At 40.5% G+C, this 12,848-nt stretch overlaps 1 protein-coding gene across 1 annotated transcript in view; it reads right to left on the reverse strand.

Annotated features, from left to right (window-relative positions):
* TRHDE (thyrotropin releasing hormone degrading enzyme) overlaps positions 1–12,848 on the reverse strand; it is a 992,175-nt gene that overhangs the window by 596,355 nt on the left and 382,972 nt on the right. Inside the window, exon 3 of the mRNA XM_063927453.1 lies at positions 7,471–7,597. Within this exon, the coding sequence (XP_063783523.1) occupies positions 7,471–7,597 (127 nt within the window). The remainder of the gene's footprint in view (positions 1–7,470; positions 7,598–12,848) is intronic.

Consider the following 12,848-nt stretch of genomic DNA (forward strand, 5'->3'; position numbering starts at 1 on the left):
ATGATTAAAGTATACAACTGCAAAGAAGCCACAAACACAATATTTTTATTTACGTTTATATGTTTTTATTGTATTATATGATGTTTTGTTCATATATATTTATATAGCATTTATATAGTAGCCATTTGTAGGGCTAAGTTATTGAAATAAAAGTGTACCAAAAGTAACTAATTCAATTTACAATATATGTCATAGATTTTTTTTGTTTTTGTTGATCTTTGAAAATACCATTTTATTAGCAGCAGCAATTTTTTTACAATTTTAAACAAAATGCACAATAATGCTAAGACAATATATGACGAAAGGTACTCTGTCCACATTAATGAAATTGAAGGTATACAGAATTCTGTCATTAATATTTCCCCAGCCTTTAGAATGTATATATATTATGAATAATGTATAGACTTTATTACATACTGTCTTAAATACTGACATTTGTAGGTCATGATCTAAAGCAAAACACTGGCTAACATTTTCAAAATAATGCAATTCCCTATTTCTGCTAAAGCTATGAAAGGCAGAAAAAGGGAAATAGAAGTCCTAGGAAATTAGACATTTAATTTATATGTTACATTTGAGCTACCTATGTTCTACATAACCTTTGTGAAGAGTATCTAACACTTAACTCTGTGCAGACTGCTGGCTGAATATAAACATTCTGTCAGACTTCAGTGAAGCCTGACAGAATGTTTATACATGTTTGGCCAAATTGTTTTCGGCACCAGAGATAGTACATCAATGACAGTGACTATTTGATTAGATTCCCAGATTCTTAACAACAACAACAACAACAACAACAACAACAACAGCTATTTACTTCCATGCAAAAGTGCAAACCCACAGTGCTGTTCTGTGATTAATGAAAACAGATGAAGAGCTGGAGAGAGCACATTTAAAGTAGTGGTCCCTGCAGGATAAGAAGCAGTCAAGATTTTTATTTTATTTTTCGTGGGTGGGGTGGGGGGAATGTGTGTGTGTGTGTGTGTGTGTGTGTGTGTGTGTGTGTGTATGTGTGTGTGTGTGGGGGGGGTGAAGTGTTACAAATAGTTGATCTTGGAGCAAATGTGGGGAAAAAACTATTGCAATAAGACTTCAAAGGGAACTTTTTGTAGCAAAAAAAAAATACATTCATGGACCAGCTTCTCTTCCCTTTGTCTGCGCCAGCCTTTCTGTACATAATTTGTCTGCACCAGCCTCTCTGTCCATCTTCTATATGCACCAGCCCCTCTTCCCTTCCTCTGCAGCAATCTCTCTGCCTATCCTCTTTCTGCGTGGGTCTCTCTGATCATCCTGTCTGCAACACCCTCTCTGTGCATCCTGTCTGCACCAGCCTCACTTGCCTTCCACACCAGCCTCTCTTCCCATCTTCTGTCTGCACCAGACTTTCTGCCAATCCTTTGCTTGCACCAGTCTCTCTTCCCTACCTCTGCACCAGCCTCTTTGCCCATCCTCTGTCTGTACCAGTCTCTCTTCCCTACCTCGACGCTAGCCTCTCTGCCCATCCTCTGTCTGCACCAGACTCTCATCCCTTCTTCTGTGCCATATTCTTTGGGGGTCATTCAGATCTGATTGTTCGCTAGCTGTTTTTTGCAGTCCAGCGTTCGCATAGTGTATTTTAGCTGTGCAGGTATGCGATCGCTTGTCTTTGTGCAGTTTCTGAGTTGCCCAGGACTTACTCAGCCGCTGCGAACACTTCAGCCTGTCAGGGGCTGGAATTGACGTCAGACACCCGCCCTGCAAACGCTTGGACATGCCTGCATTTTTCCAACTACTCCCTGAAAACGGTCAGTTGCCACCCACAAACGCCTTCTTGCTGTCAATCTCCTTGCAATCAGCTGTGCGAATGGATTCTTCATAAAACCCATCGCACAGCAACGATCCACTTTATACATTGTGGTGCTTATGCATGTGCAGTTCTGACCTGATTGCAGCGCTTCAAAAAATGCTAGCAAGCAATCAGGTCTGAATGACCCCCTTTGTCCATCCTCTGTCTGCAGCTGTCTCTCTACCCATCCCCTGTCTGCACCAGTCTCTCTGCCCATCATCTGTCTGCACCAGCCATTATGTACACCTTCTGTCTGCACCAGCCTTTCTGTCCATCTGTTGTTCATGCCAGTCTCTCTTCCCACTGCCTCTCCCCATCACCCTCTCTAGTGTCACCCTCTGCCTCTCCCTGTCACCCTCTCCCAATCACCCTCCCTGTGACCCACTGCCAGTAACCCTTTTCATCATCCTCTCTATCCTGTCACATCCTTCATCTTCCTATCACCTCCTGTCTCTCCATGTCACTTTATGCCTTGGCCCGTTACTCTCTGCCTCTCCCAATTAACATCTGACTCTCCCCATAACCATTTGCTTCTCCTCATTATCTATTCCCTCTCCCTGTCTCCCTTTCCATGTCACCCACTGCCTCTACCCACTGTCTTTTACTGTCAGTCACCCACTGCCTCTCCCCAGCATCACCTATTGACTGTCCCCCACTGCCTCTTCCCAGGGGCACCCACTACTTGTCACTCACTGCCTCTCCACAGTGTCCCCCACTGCCTCTGCCATTTGTAAGAGGGGTCAGATTTATAGTTTGCAGCCGGGCACCAAACATTCTAGTACCGGCCCTGTGGCCATATACCTTCAGATTATCTTTCAAACTATCCAACAGTTAGTTGATTTAAATGAAAACCTGATAATGTATGGGAACAAATGACAATCAAGCATTTTCTACTAAACACTCAAAATAGATGAAAACAGTAATTTAGACAAATTTGTTAAATCTGGTTGATTTAAACAATTTGTATGAAGAACCCGTTTTTGTCCATTTTCCAATGTTGAGGAGCATATGGTAAATATTCATTTGTTACCATATACAGTATTACCAGATATTTTTTCCAACCAGTCAACTAGCTGTATGGTTAGAAAAAAAACATTAAGGTGTATAGCAAGAGAGGGAGTGTTCTATTGTAAGCAAAGTATAGTTCAGGTGCTGCAAACATATGCAGTCCTATACTACTGAGAAAACGTAATTATTTTTTTCAATCTTGTACTGTATGTGAGATAGGGAGTTGTTTCTGCTGTATTAGAGAATTATTATTGATGCTTCATAGTAAAAACATGTGCAAAGAAAAGAAATTAGTGTATAATTCTATATCATGTTTGCCTGGCGTAAACAGAGTGTACAGTATATGCTACTGCAGTTCATGAAACCAGCTGGGAACAATTATTACAGGCAATATGGAAGTGGGAAATACAGTACCTGGTGAGAGGTATTTTCAAAAATGTATAAAGGGCCTAATTCAGTAAGGATAGCAAATTCTGCTAATTAGCAGAATTTGTTATCTTTTGGATTACATGCTGCGGGCCGCCCATTGCTGGGTAAGGCCACCCAGCATGCTGACTGGAACCTCCCTCACTTCAATAAGCAGAAATTGTGAACGATTCGCAATTTCTGCTTGTTAGCAGAAATTGTGAAAGCCTCCTGCTGGTGCAGCTTAGGAGACCCGCCGCCATCTACCTGATCGCGGTGGTTGTGTGTGATATCACGCAGCTGCTTTGATCACGCCCCTGACCCCCCCCATTTGTCTGCTTCCGCCCCCGCAATGCTCCATCTCCTCCCTGGAAATGGAGCCTTGCGGCGCCCCTCTCCTGCCTCACAACCGCCTCTGCCTGATTCTGCGGTGCCCCCGAAGAAAATGCAGGTCCATGCACAGGACAAGCGCTGCGTATGCGCCCGAATCTTTTTCTCAGAAATTGCGGTTGGATCGCATATTGTGATCCAACCTGAATTAGGCCCAAAATCCTTTTATATAAAGCATATTTAATTAAAGTGTTGCATTTTTATATAATGAACAATTACAGCTCTCTCAGTAACTTATCAAATTTTACCCAGGAAGCATTAGTGTGAATAAATTATAATGAATGAAACTGCAAAAGGTATCATTTCTCTTTTTGTATTTTTCTTAAAAAAACAATATTCATTTACTGCATTACAAAGTTTTTTTTAGCCAGTTTTTATATATACAGTAGTACAGTATTTTCTGAGCTTTTTAAATGTCTTATTTATCTGATCAGGTAGACTGATACTGGTCGCATTTGAATGTCTTTGTGAGCACTTATGCCACTTAGGCCATGCATAAGCCTTGCATTCTCTGCACTGGTTGGAATTGAAATGCTGACATTCGGGATTCCGGTTGTCAGAATACCAACTGCGGCATTCCGATGTTCAGAATCCCAACAGGGGTAGGTAAGTATACTTCCCCCAATGGCCCCCTAACTATCCATTTTTAGCATTCTAAACCTAAACCCACATCCTCACACACACAGCTTAACCCTAAATCTCCCCAGGGGTGCCTAAAACCTAATCCCCCCACTCCGCAGCCTAACCCTAACCCCCCCTGCAGCCTAAACCTAACCTCTACCCCCATGGCTTACCTGTCAGACTGTCCAGCAGACAATCGTTCAGGATCCTGGTGAACAGCTTTCTGGCACCGGGCTTGTGCCCCTTTTCAGGATGCTAAATAGTGTCAAGATTCCAGCATTGGTATTTTGACCGCCGGGATTCTGACCGGATCCCTTCTGTACATATTTAAGTTACAGTCATTACTGTAACTGGTATGTAGTCAGCATCGGTGGTCAGTATCACAATGCTCACAATACTGTCAGTGGGATCCTGTTGGGTTAAAATGACAACAACTTCAAATGGTATGTATTAGGCTTAGGGTTAGGCTGTGGCAGGGTATGGTTAGGCTGTGGGGGGTCAGGGTTACACTGATGAAGGAGATTGTTAGGGTGCAGGGGGCATATAGGGTTAGGCTGCATCAGGGGTGTGCTAGGGTTAGGGTTGGAGGTAGGGTTAGCCTTAGAATTCTTACCTAAAATTGTCAGCATTTTCACCATTGGGATACTGATGTCTTGATTCTGATCATCGGATGCAGTACCCAACCCCTGTGATCTAGTATGCTTAGAATGCAATGGCTACACACTTTACTGTACTAATTATCAATAAAGGCATGTGAGTGATGGGGAATACAATGAAGAATGGATGACAGTTTAGGTGAATTTTATAATAGGGGTCAACCAAAATCTTATACACACTTTTACTCTTGAAATGCATACCTACCAATTGTGTTGATTTTGGCAGGACAAGGCCAATTCTTAGACCTCAACAGGGGTGGAGCTTAAACAGATCATAGAGATCTGTGCAGTGCTTCTCCCAAACTCACCTGTCACAGGCAGGTGTATTCTTGTTTGGGCAGGTTTAGCAATGGTTTTCAAAACCCCTGCTTGTAAATCAGGGTTTTCTATTCTATTCTATTTCTCTGTGGTCTAAAACATCAAAGGTGATAATCATATATTTTTTTTATGTATTTAAGTGTGCTTTAACTGTGGTTTTGGAGTTGGTAAACTGGCAGGCTGCAAAAAACACCATACAAATGCTGCAAATGGCCAGGATTTAGAACCCACGGCTTAGTAAATTTAGTTCCTTGTATTTCAAGACCATGGGGTAGATTTACTAAAGCAACTAAAAATGAAAAGTGGTAGTGTTGCACATAGCAATTGATTAGATTCTTGCTATCATTTCTCAATTGCATCCTAGATATTGATAGAATCTGATTGATTGCTATGGGTAATACCACCAATTAACATTTTAGAAGCTTTAGTAAATCTATGTTTATGTATCTTTCTATCCACTTACAGTAGCTGCTTTGGCACTGTACTGTACACAGAGGTGTAGCCAGGTGTTATGGTGCCTGGAGCAGGGGTATGTTTTGATGCCCCCTCCTTGTACTGAATTGGTGGCATGTTACATTTGAAATAAAAAAATATTTCAAAATCCTAAATTGGTGACAGGGCCGGTTTTAGACCTATTGGACCTGAGGGTGACAGTTTTCTTTGGGTGCCCCATGTTTAAATAGGGACAGTGCACACAGGGTCGGACTGGCCCACAGGGGTACAGGGGAAACCACCGGTGGGCCCCACTGCCTGACAGCCCACTCCTTCCTCTAGGGGTCAGGTTCCAGACTGTGCACTTGTATTATACATGGTAGATATTTTGCATTACACTGCTCAAGACTATTGTGCATTTCAAGCCTCTGTGGAGGCTGGCCACACTCCCTTTGTAGACTGGACACACCCCTTAGTATGGGCCAATATCACTGCATTCCCCCATTGGGCCCTTCATACCCCATTCCGACACTGAGTGCACACCTTCGGCGTGCCCCAAAAATATAGGGGCGTAGCTTCATGGGCAAGGGGCAGAGAGTGGTGCAGCAGGACAGAAGTAACCCTGCTGCACAGCTAAAAGCAGACAGTGAGAGAGTATACAGTACAGTGCCTCTTTATATAAGAGGACGGCTGCACATATGCTGGCTGTCAGTGTCTCCTGCTGTCACCTCTGGCCTGCCCTGTTCCCTACCTAGTCTCCGAGTCATTGTGTGCCTTTCTGCTTTTGCGACTGACTGTACAGCGGCCTATGGTATAGCGGCCCATGAATGGGGGCTGTCAGGCGGCAGCACGCCCTCTAACTTTTACAGCACACAGAGCCAGGGGCTGGGTGGGCAGGGGGGCAGGGTGCCATCTGCCCCCCCCCCCCCCCCCGGTCCAGTGCAATTTATGTGTTCCAGGGCCACATGACTGCAGATTCCCTGAGAAAAACTGGGCCACTTGCTTGAGTCTGCCCCCCAGGCTGAAAGTTGACAGCCAGCCCCTGCACAGAGCTCATGCTCCACCAGAGCCTCCCTCGCTACACCCCTGCCTGTACATAGATGAAAGTTTCTTCTTGATTGCAAATAAAACTCTTCTTCTATACATTTTAATACCTATCTTATGATGCCCTGCATATTAGCAGTAAATGTGGAAAAGAATACATTAATGCAGTCCACACAAGACTTAACACTTACAATGTCAAAACATATTACCTAGATTATTTTATTTTTTAATATTTCTTTTCTTTAATAAGTTATCAAACAGTGAAAATGTAACACTTTTTTTTTGAAATTGTGATGATTTTGCCAAAGTTTACATTACAGCTTTTCTACTTATGTGTCTGCTTGTAAATAAACAATAAAAGAGCAGGATTATTAAAGTCAGTGATGGAAAGTGGATATTTTACTTCCCAAAAACCTACAGTATAAGACTGCAGACTTGCTAGTTTCATTTGGCAAAATTCCTAGTACTTTTCTACACAATTTTAAAGTAACCGTTAAGCCATAAAAACACAGTCAATTAAATATTAGATGACACATGTTTCAGTGCGTATAACTGGTTAATAAAATAAATTATAGCATAATCTTTTATCTCCATTATCTGTTATCTTTTCTGCTTGCCAATGTGCAAATTGGTACAGAAGTGTCAGATTCTTTAGAAAAATGTTAAGCAAACACAGAACAAAATATAAATAGAGGAAAAACAAATATTTGCTAATATAACACTGGAAAAGAAAATACATAACATTGAAAATATACATTTGTTTTCCCTTACCTAATTTTGGCAAGGAATATGCAACCTTGAAATAGTCTTCATAGAATTCCAAAAGTCTTTTTGTGATATTAAGTGCGTAGTCCCCGGATCCTCTTCTGACTGCATCAGGTCGTGCATACAATCTAACCTGAAAAGAAATGACACAGCCAGTTTAGAAAACTTTTTACTACTTGCTTGATGAGTAACAGTCTAAGGAACTAGCATGCTGAGACATTTATGTGAATGGCACAGAGGTTTGCTGCTATGAGAACCAATATGATTCCTCCCACACAACATTGAATAAAATTATTTTTTTCCTCAGTTTCAAAATGATTTATGTCATTTTACAGTTAAGAACATATTTCAAAGGAATTATTCACATGTGTTAGCAAAAGATATGATGCTACACTGGATTAGCAAAATGGATGTCAATTTTATAAGCAGGTATGGTGTACTGGAACACTCAAAATGGATGAATTTATTACCGTGCTTTTTTCCCCCTAATGCTTGAAAATAATAGTTGTCTGGAGAGAAAGCTACTGCACAACCTTTCTGATATTTTCCCTGTGCAGTTTATGCTTACAGAGCAACACTCTGCCATGAAGCAAACTGCCATCAATAAGCTTGTTTAAGTTGCTGTATTATCTCACCATAAAATGAATATACGTGCTGTGCACACTAATAAATATTATTTTTTTTACATTTGGGTTTTAACTTAAAACTTTATTACAAAATTCCTTTCCAAAAAAGTAATATTTAAATGAATAACTAATAATACAGCACTGGTATAAGATTACATATAGGCAAACACCAAAATAGAGCTTTATTTTCCAAGAGAAATACTTCTAAATAAAAGTATGTGCTTGAAGGGAGATTGTTTGAATAAATGAAGCAAGAATATGTTTTCTACTGTTATGACTACTGGCAGATATTCTGTGTGTACACAGAGCTATGGGGAACACAAATTCCTGCCCCACCCTTCAAGGCTCCTCTATCCATTCCAGACACCAAATTATCTCCATATAAGTTCCTTTCTAAAAGTCATATGTGCAGTTGGTGGGCACTGAAGTTACAAGGGTGTTGCTGAATCTCTACCCAAGTTTTGCAATAGGCCAGAAATCCATCAAGGGCTATGGCTACTAATTATTGTTACTACTGTCTTCCTATTTTGTGTACATTGGAAGGTCAAATTAAAACACATGAACTGAAATAGGGTACTAGGTTCTCTGGCAAAATAAGATAAACTATAATTTCAAAACAAAATCTATGTAATTTGTAAAACACCATCCCCATCCATATTTATGTGATAATTAATTTATACAGCTTCAATTTAATACTGATTTGTTGGGCTTTTATAAGGTTTCCCTCCTCTTATCCTCTTATAACCTACACTGAAACCAGTAAGGGTGGAAATGGAGGGAAAGCAGAAGGAATTATCACAATCCACAATCAAGAGATCATTGATAAGGTCAAGGTGTTCATGCCAATTACTGTAGCTAAGAGTAGACATTTTTGGAGGCCAGTTTAATAGGACTCGGATAGAATTATACATTGTTGAAGAAATTGTTTTATTTTTGTACATTATGCATAAATGTATTAAGCCAGTAATGTGGTACATTACGTAGCCTTATTAAAGTATCAATAAGCCTAAAATGTATGCTAGCATAACTAAAGGCACTATTATTAACATTTGCTCATAGATAAAAAATTTGACAGGACTTGAAGATGAAATGTCTGTTGTTGTTGCTTGCCACAGAGCTGACTAGAAGCTATTGTTCATTGTTATTGGTATTTCAAGAGTATTGATTTATTTTCTTTTTTTTTTAACCACAGACACCCTTTCCCAGGAAATGCTATTACTTATCCTCTATTGCTTGCAGGTCTAGAATTAAAACAAACTGACTTGTTAGCTTCTATTATATTAAGTATGAACCTGAATGTCTATTCCAAATTTTGGAACCTTTGCATCCAAATTGTACCATTCTCTACTAGTGGAATGGGTGAGAATAAAAACGAGTTTGTCTATACTAACAATACTGAAGCCTTAAAAATACAAAAAAAAATCCTCAATGTTTACTTGATATATTTATCATATTAATGGATTGTTCTAAAGTTACCAGATTCTGAAAAATGTAATCAAGAACACAAACATCTATATTTTGGGTAAAACTAGTCAGAGTTTTCTCCTTTGTGCATGTACAAAGATGCAGGACTCTGATTATTCTCCTTATATTCAGAGACAAATTTAGGGGACAGGATGCCCCTAGGCACAACTTTATGGCTGCTCCCACCCCTTCACTGGAAAATACATGAAAAAAATAATATTTTATATATATATATATATATATATATAGAAAGAATGAAGTTGTCTGCACTCGCAATTCAAGATAATTATTGCTGGGGTGTCACTCAATATTTCATTGGGTCAAAGAAGCATTCCTTTTTCCATGAATACATAGAATTCCTGTATAGAGTGCACTCACAAGACGGATTCTGTAGCCAACAGGGTTTTAATAGGAAATCATGTACAATATCATACCGACGTTTCGGTCCTTATTAGGACCTTTGTCAAGGTTCAATAGATACCCATACAGCTTATCTATATATAGCCATCACCTTAATTACAAAGTATGTAGAAAAACCCGACACAGAACATATATAACATACACACAAACAAACAAACATACACTTAGTATAGTGTTTAATCAGGCCCACTTACATTCTCAGGTATACCTCTCATCCATCCCGTGTATTAACCGGGAGGACCGTTGCTCATTGCTTCCCGCCTCACCCGTTGTCGCTGCTGAACCGCACGCTGGGGAAGGCGGAAGTGCTAGCAGCACTGTTTGGAGCGCACCCACGTGTTCCCGTCACGTGGTGCACTCAACATCCAATAACGTCTATGATGGTACTTGCACGTTACGTATGCGTCATCACGTCTAGCGTATATCTCATCGCGTCATGTGACACACTCGTCGCCCGGTGACGCCGTCACCTAGCAACCAGAATAGTATGTTTACATAATAAACTACATAGCAACCAAGAGCCGGTATACCCATCTTCGATACTTATTGCACATTGTAAGCGGGACTGAAGGCCACTAGATAAAACGATTGGAGGACATAATCCGCATTGAGATCCATATACAACACATCAATCACTAGACATAGTATGGATCATGCACAGAGATAGGTGAACACAGGCCGGAACACACCAACCATTGAATCCAAACAAAAAATAATAATAAAAAATAAAAAATGCAAAAAATAAAATAATAATAATCATAGGCTCTATTCCACAGCGGGGCATTGAGTCCAACAGAAGATGTCCACAGCCAAATTTTATAGAAAGATGCTGTAATGTACTGCATCATTGAGACCCTTTGGGTAGACAGTATCTAATCTCTGTATCCAATATGCCTCACGGCGTAGAAGAATCTTGGCACGATCACCACCCCTAGAGAGCGGTGGTATTCTGTCTATCACCATATATTGTAGAGCTGTCAATTGGTGTTGATGTTGTACAAAATGACGTGCTACTGGTTTATCCGATCCACCAGCTTTTAATGCCAATCTGATATTTGAACGATGGTTGGTAATTCGTTCGCGGAATGACCTGATCGTTTAACCCACGTATACAAGTGAGCATGGGCATATCAGAATATAAATCACATAATCAGATGTGCACGTCAATCGGTGTATTGATATCCGTCTACCATCATGGGGGTGTGGAAAGCTGTCTCCTGTTAACATACTTCTACAGGTTGTACAATTCGGGCACTTATAGCATCCCAATTTCCTACTGGGTAGCCAGTTATCTATTTCTTTGCCAACCGACTGTTCAGGGCGCATGAGCATATTCCGTAGGTTCGGTCCCCGTCTGTATGCAATCAGCGGTTGCTTAGGAAGCGCCTCCTTAAGTACACCATCAGTAGCCACAATGCCCCAATTTTTCTTAATGGCAGATCGTGTGGCAAAACTGCTAGTATCATATGTGGTAAGAAACACAAAAGGATTTTTACTGTTTTCCGGCACGGATCTCTTGCCAACCTTATGGCGATGTTCAGCCATTTTCAGGCATCATTCGATAATGTCAGGGTGATATCCCCTATCCAGGAAGCGATGTTGCATTTCTGTAAGTTGGTCTTTAAGGATCTCTGTATCCGAATTATTCCTCATCACTCTGATAAACTGGGAAATTGGTAAGCTCTCTTTAAGTGGCTTTGGGTATACCGGCTCTTGGTTGCTATGTAGTTTATTATGTAAACATACTGTTCTGGTTGCTAGGTGACGGCGTCACCGGGCGACAAGTGTGTTACATGACGCGATGAGATATACGCTAGACGTGATGACGCGTACGTAACGTGCAAATACCATCATAGACATTATTGGATGTTGAGTGCACCATGTGACGGGAACACGTGGGTGCGCTCCAAACAGTGCTGCTAGCACTTCCGCCTCCCCCAGCGTGCGGTTCAGCAGCGACAACGGGCGAGATGGGAAGCAATGAGCAACGGTCCTCCCGGTTAATACACGGGATGGATGAGAGGTATACCTGAGAATGTAAGTGGGCCTGATTAAACACTATACTAAGTGTATGTTTGTTTGTTTGTTTGTTTGTGTGTATGTTATATATGTTCTGTGTCAGGTTTTTCTACATACTTTGTAATTAAGGTGATGGCTATATATAGATAAGCTGTATGGGTATCTATTGAACCTTGACAAAGGTTCTAATAAGGACCGAAACGTCGGTATGATATTGTACATGATGTCCTATTAAAACCCTGTTGGCTACAGAATCCGTCTGGTGAGTGCACTCTATACAGGAATTCTATGTATTCATGGAAAAAGGAATGCTTCTTTGACCCAATGAAATATTGAGTGACACCCCAGCAATAATTATCTTGAATTGTGAGTGCAGACAACTTCATTTTTTCTGGATCTCTGTAAGACTGTCCTATTGGAAGCTATACAGATTTTTTGTTGTGCACCCAAGGCTTAAATTTGATTTTTTAAATATTTATATTTAATGTGGCTATTGATTAAATGAGTATGATACAAAGGTGCAGACATATGGTTGTTGGACTCTTATCCACTGTGAGAAATTGGACTTTATTCTGATTGGATTATTGTTTTTTCTTGTTTTTGATTTTTTCTTATTTTTCTTATTTTTCTTATCTTTAATCAGTACTCTTGTTAGGTGATTTTTTGTATTAGTGTTTTTTTCCCTTAATCTGTGGCGACATTGGTACATCCTATAGAATATCTGACTGGTATAGTGAAATTGAAATGGAGAATTTAGTGAATCCGGAACTCCTGTCCAATGCAGAGTATGGACAGGTGTCTTATACGGATGATGATGCTGAACGCCTTCTCTTTAATCTGACTGACTTTGGTGCT

The sequence above is a fragment of the Pseudophryne corroboree genome, chromosome 6 (genome assembly GCF_028390025.1).
Source record: "Pseudophryne corroboree isolate aPseCor3 chromosome 6, aPseCor3.hap2, whole genome shotgun sequence".
Classification (NCBI taxonomy): Eukaryota; Metazoa; Chordata; class Amphibia; order Anura; family Myobatrachidae; genus Pseudophryne; species Pseudophryne corroboree.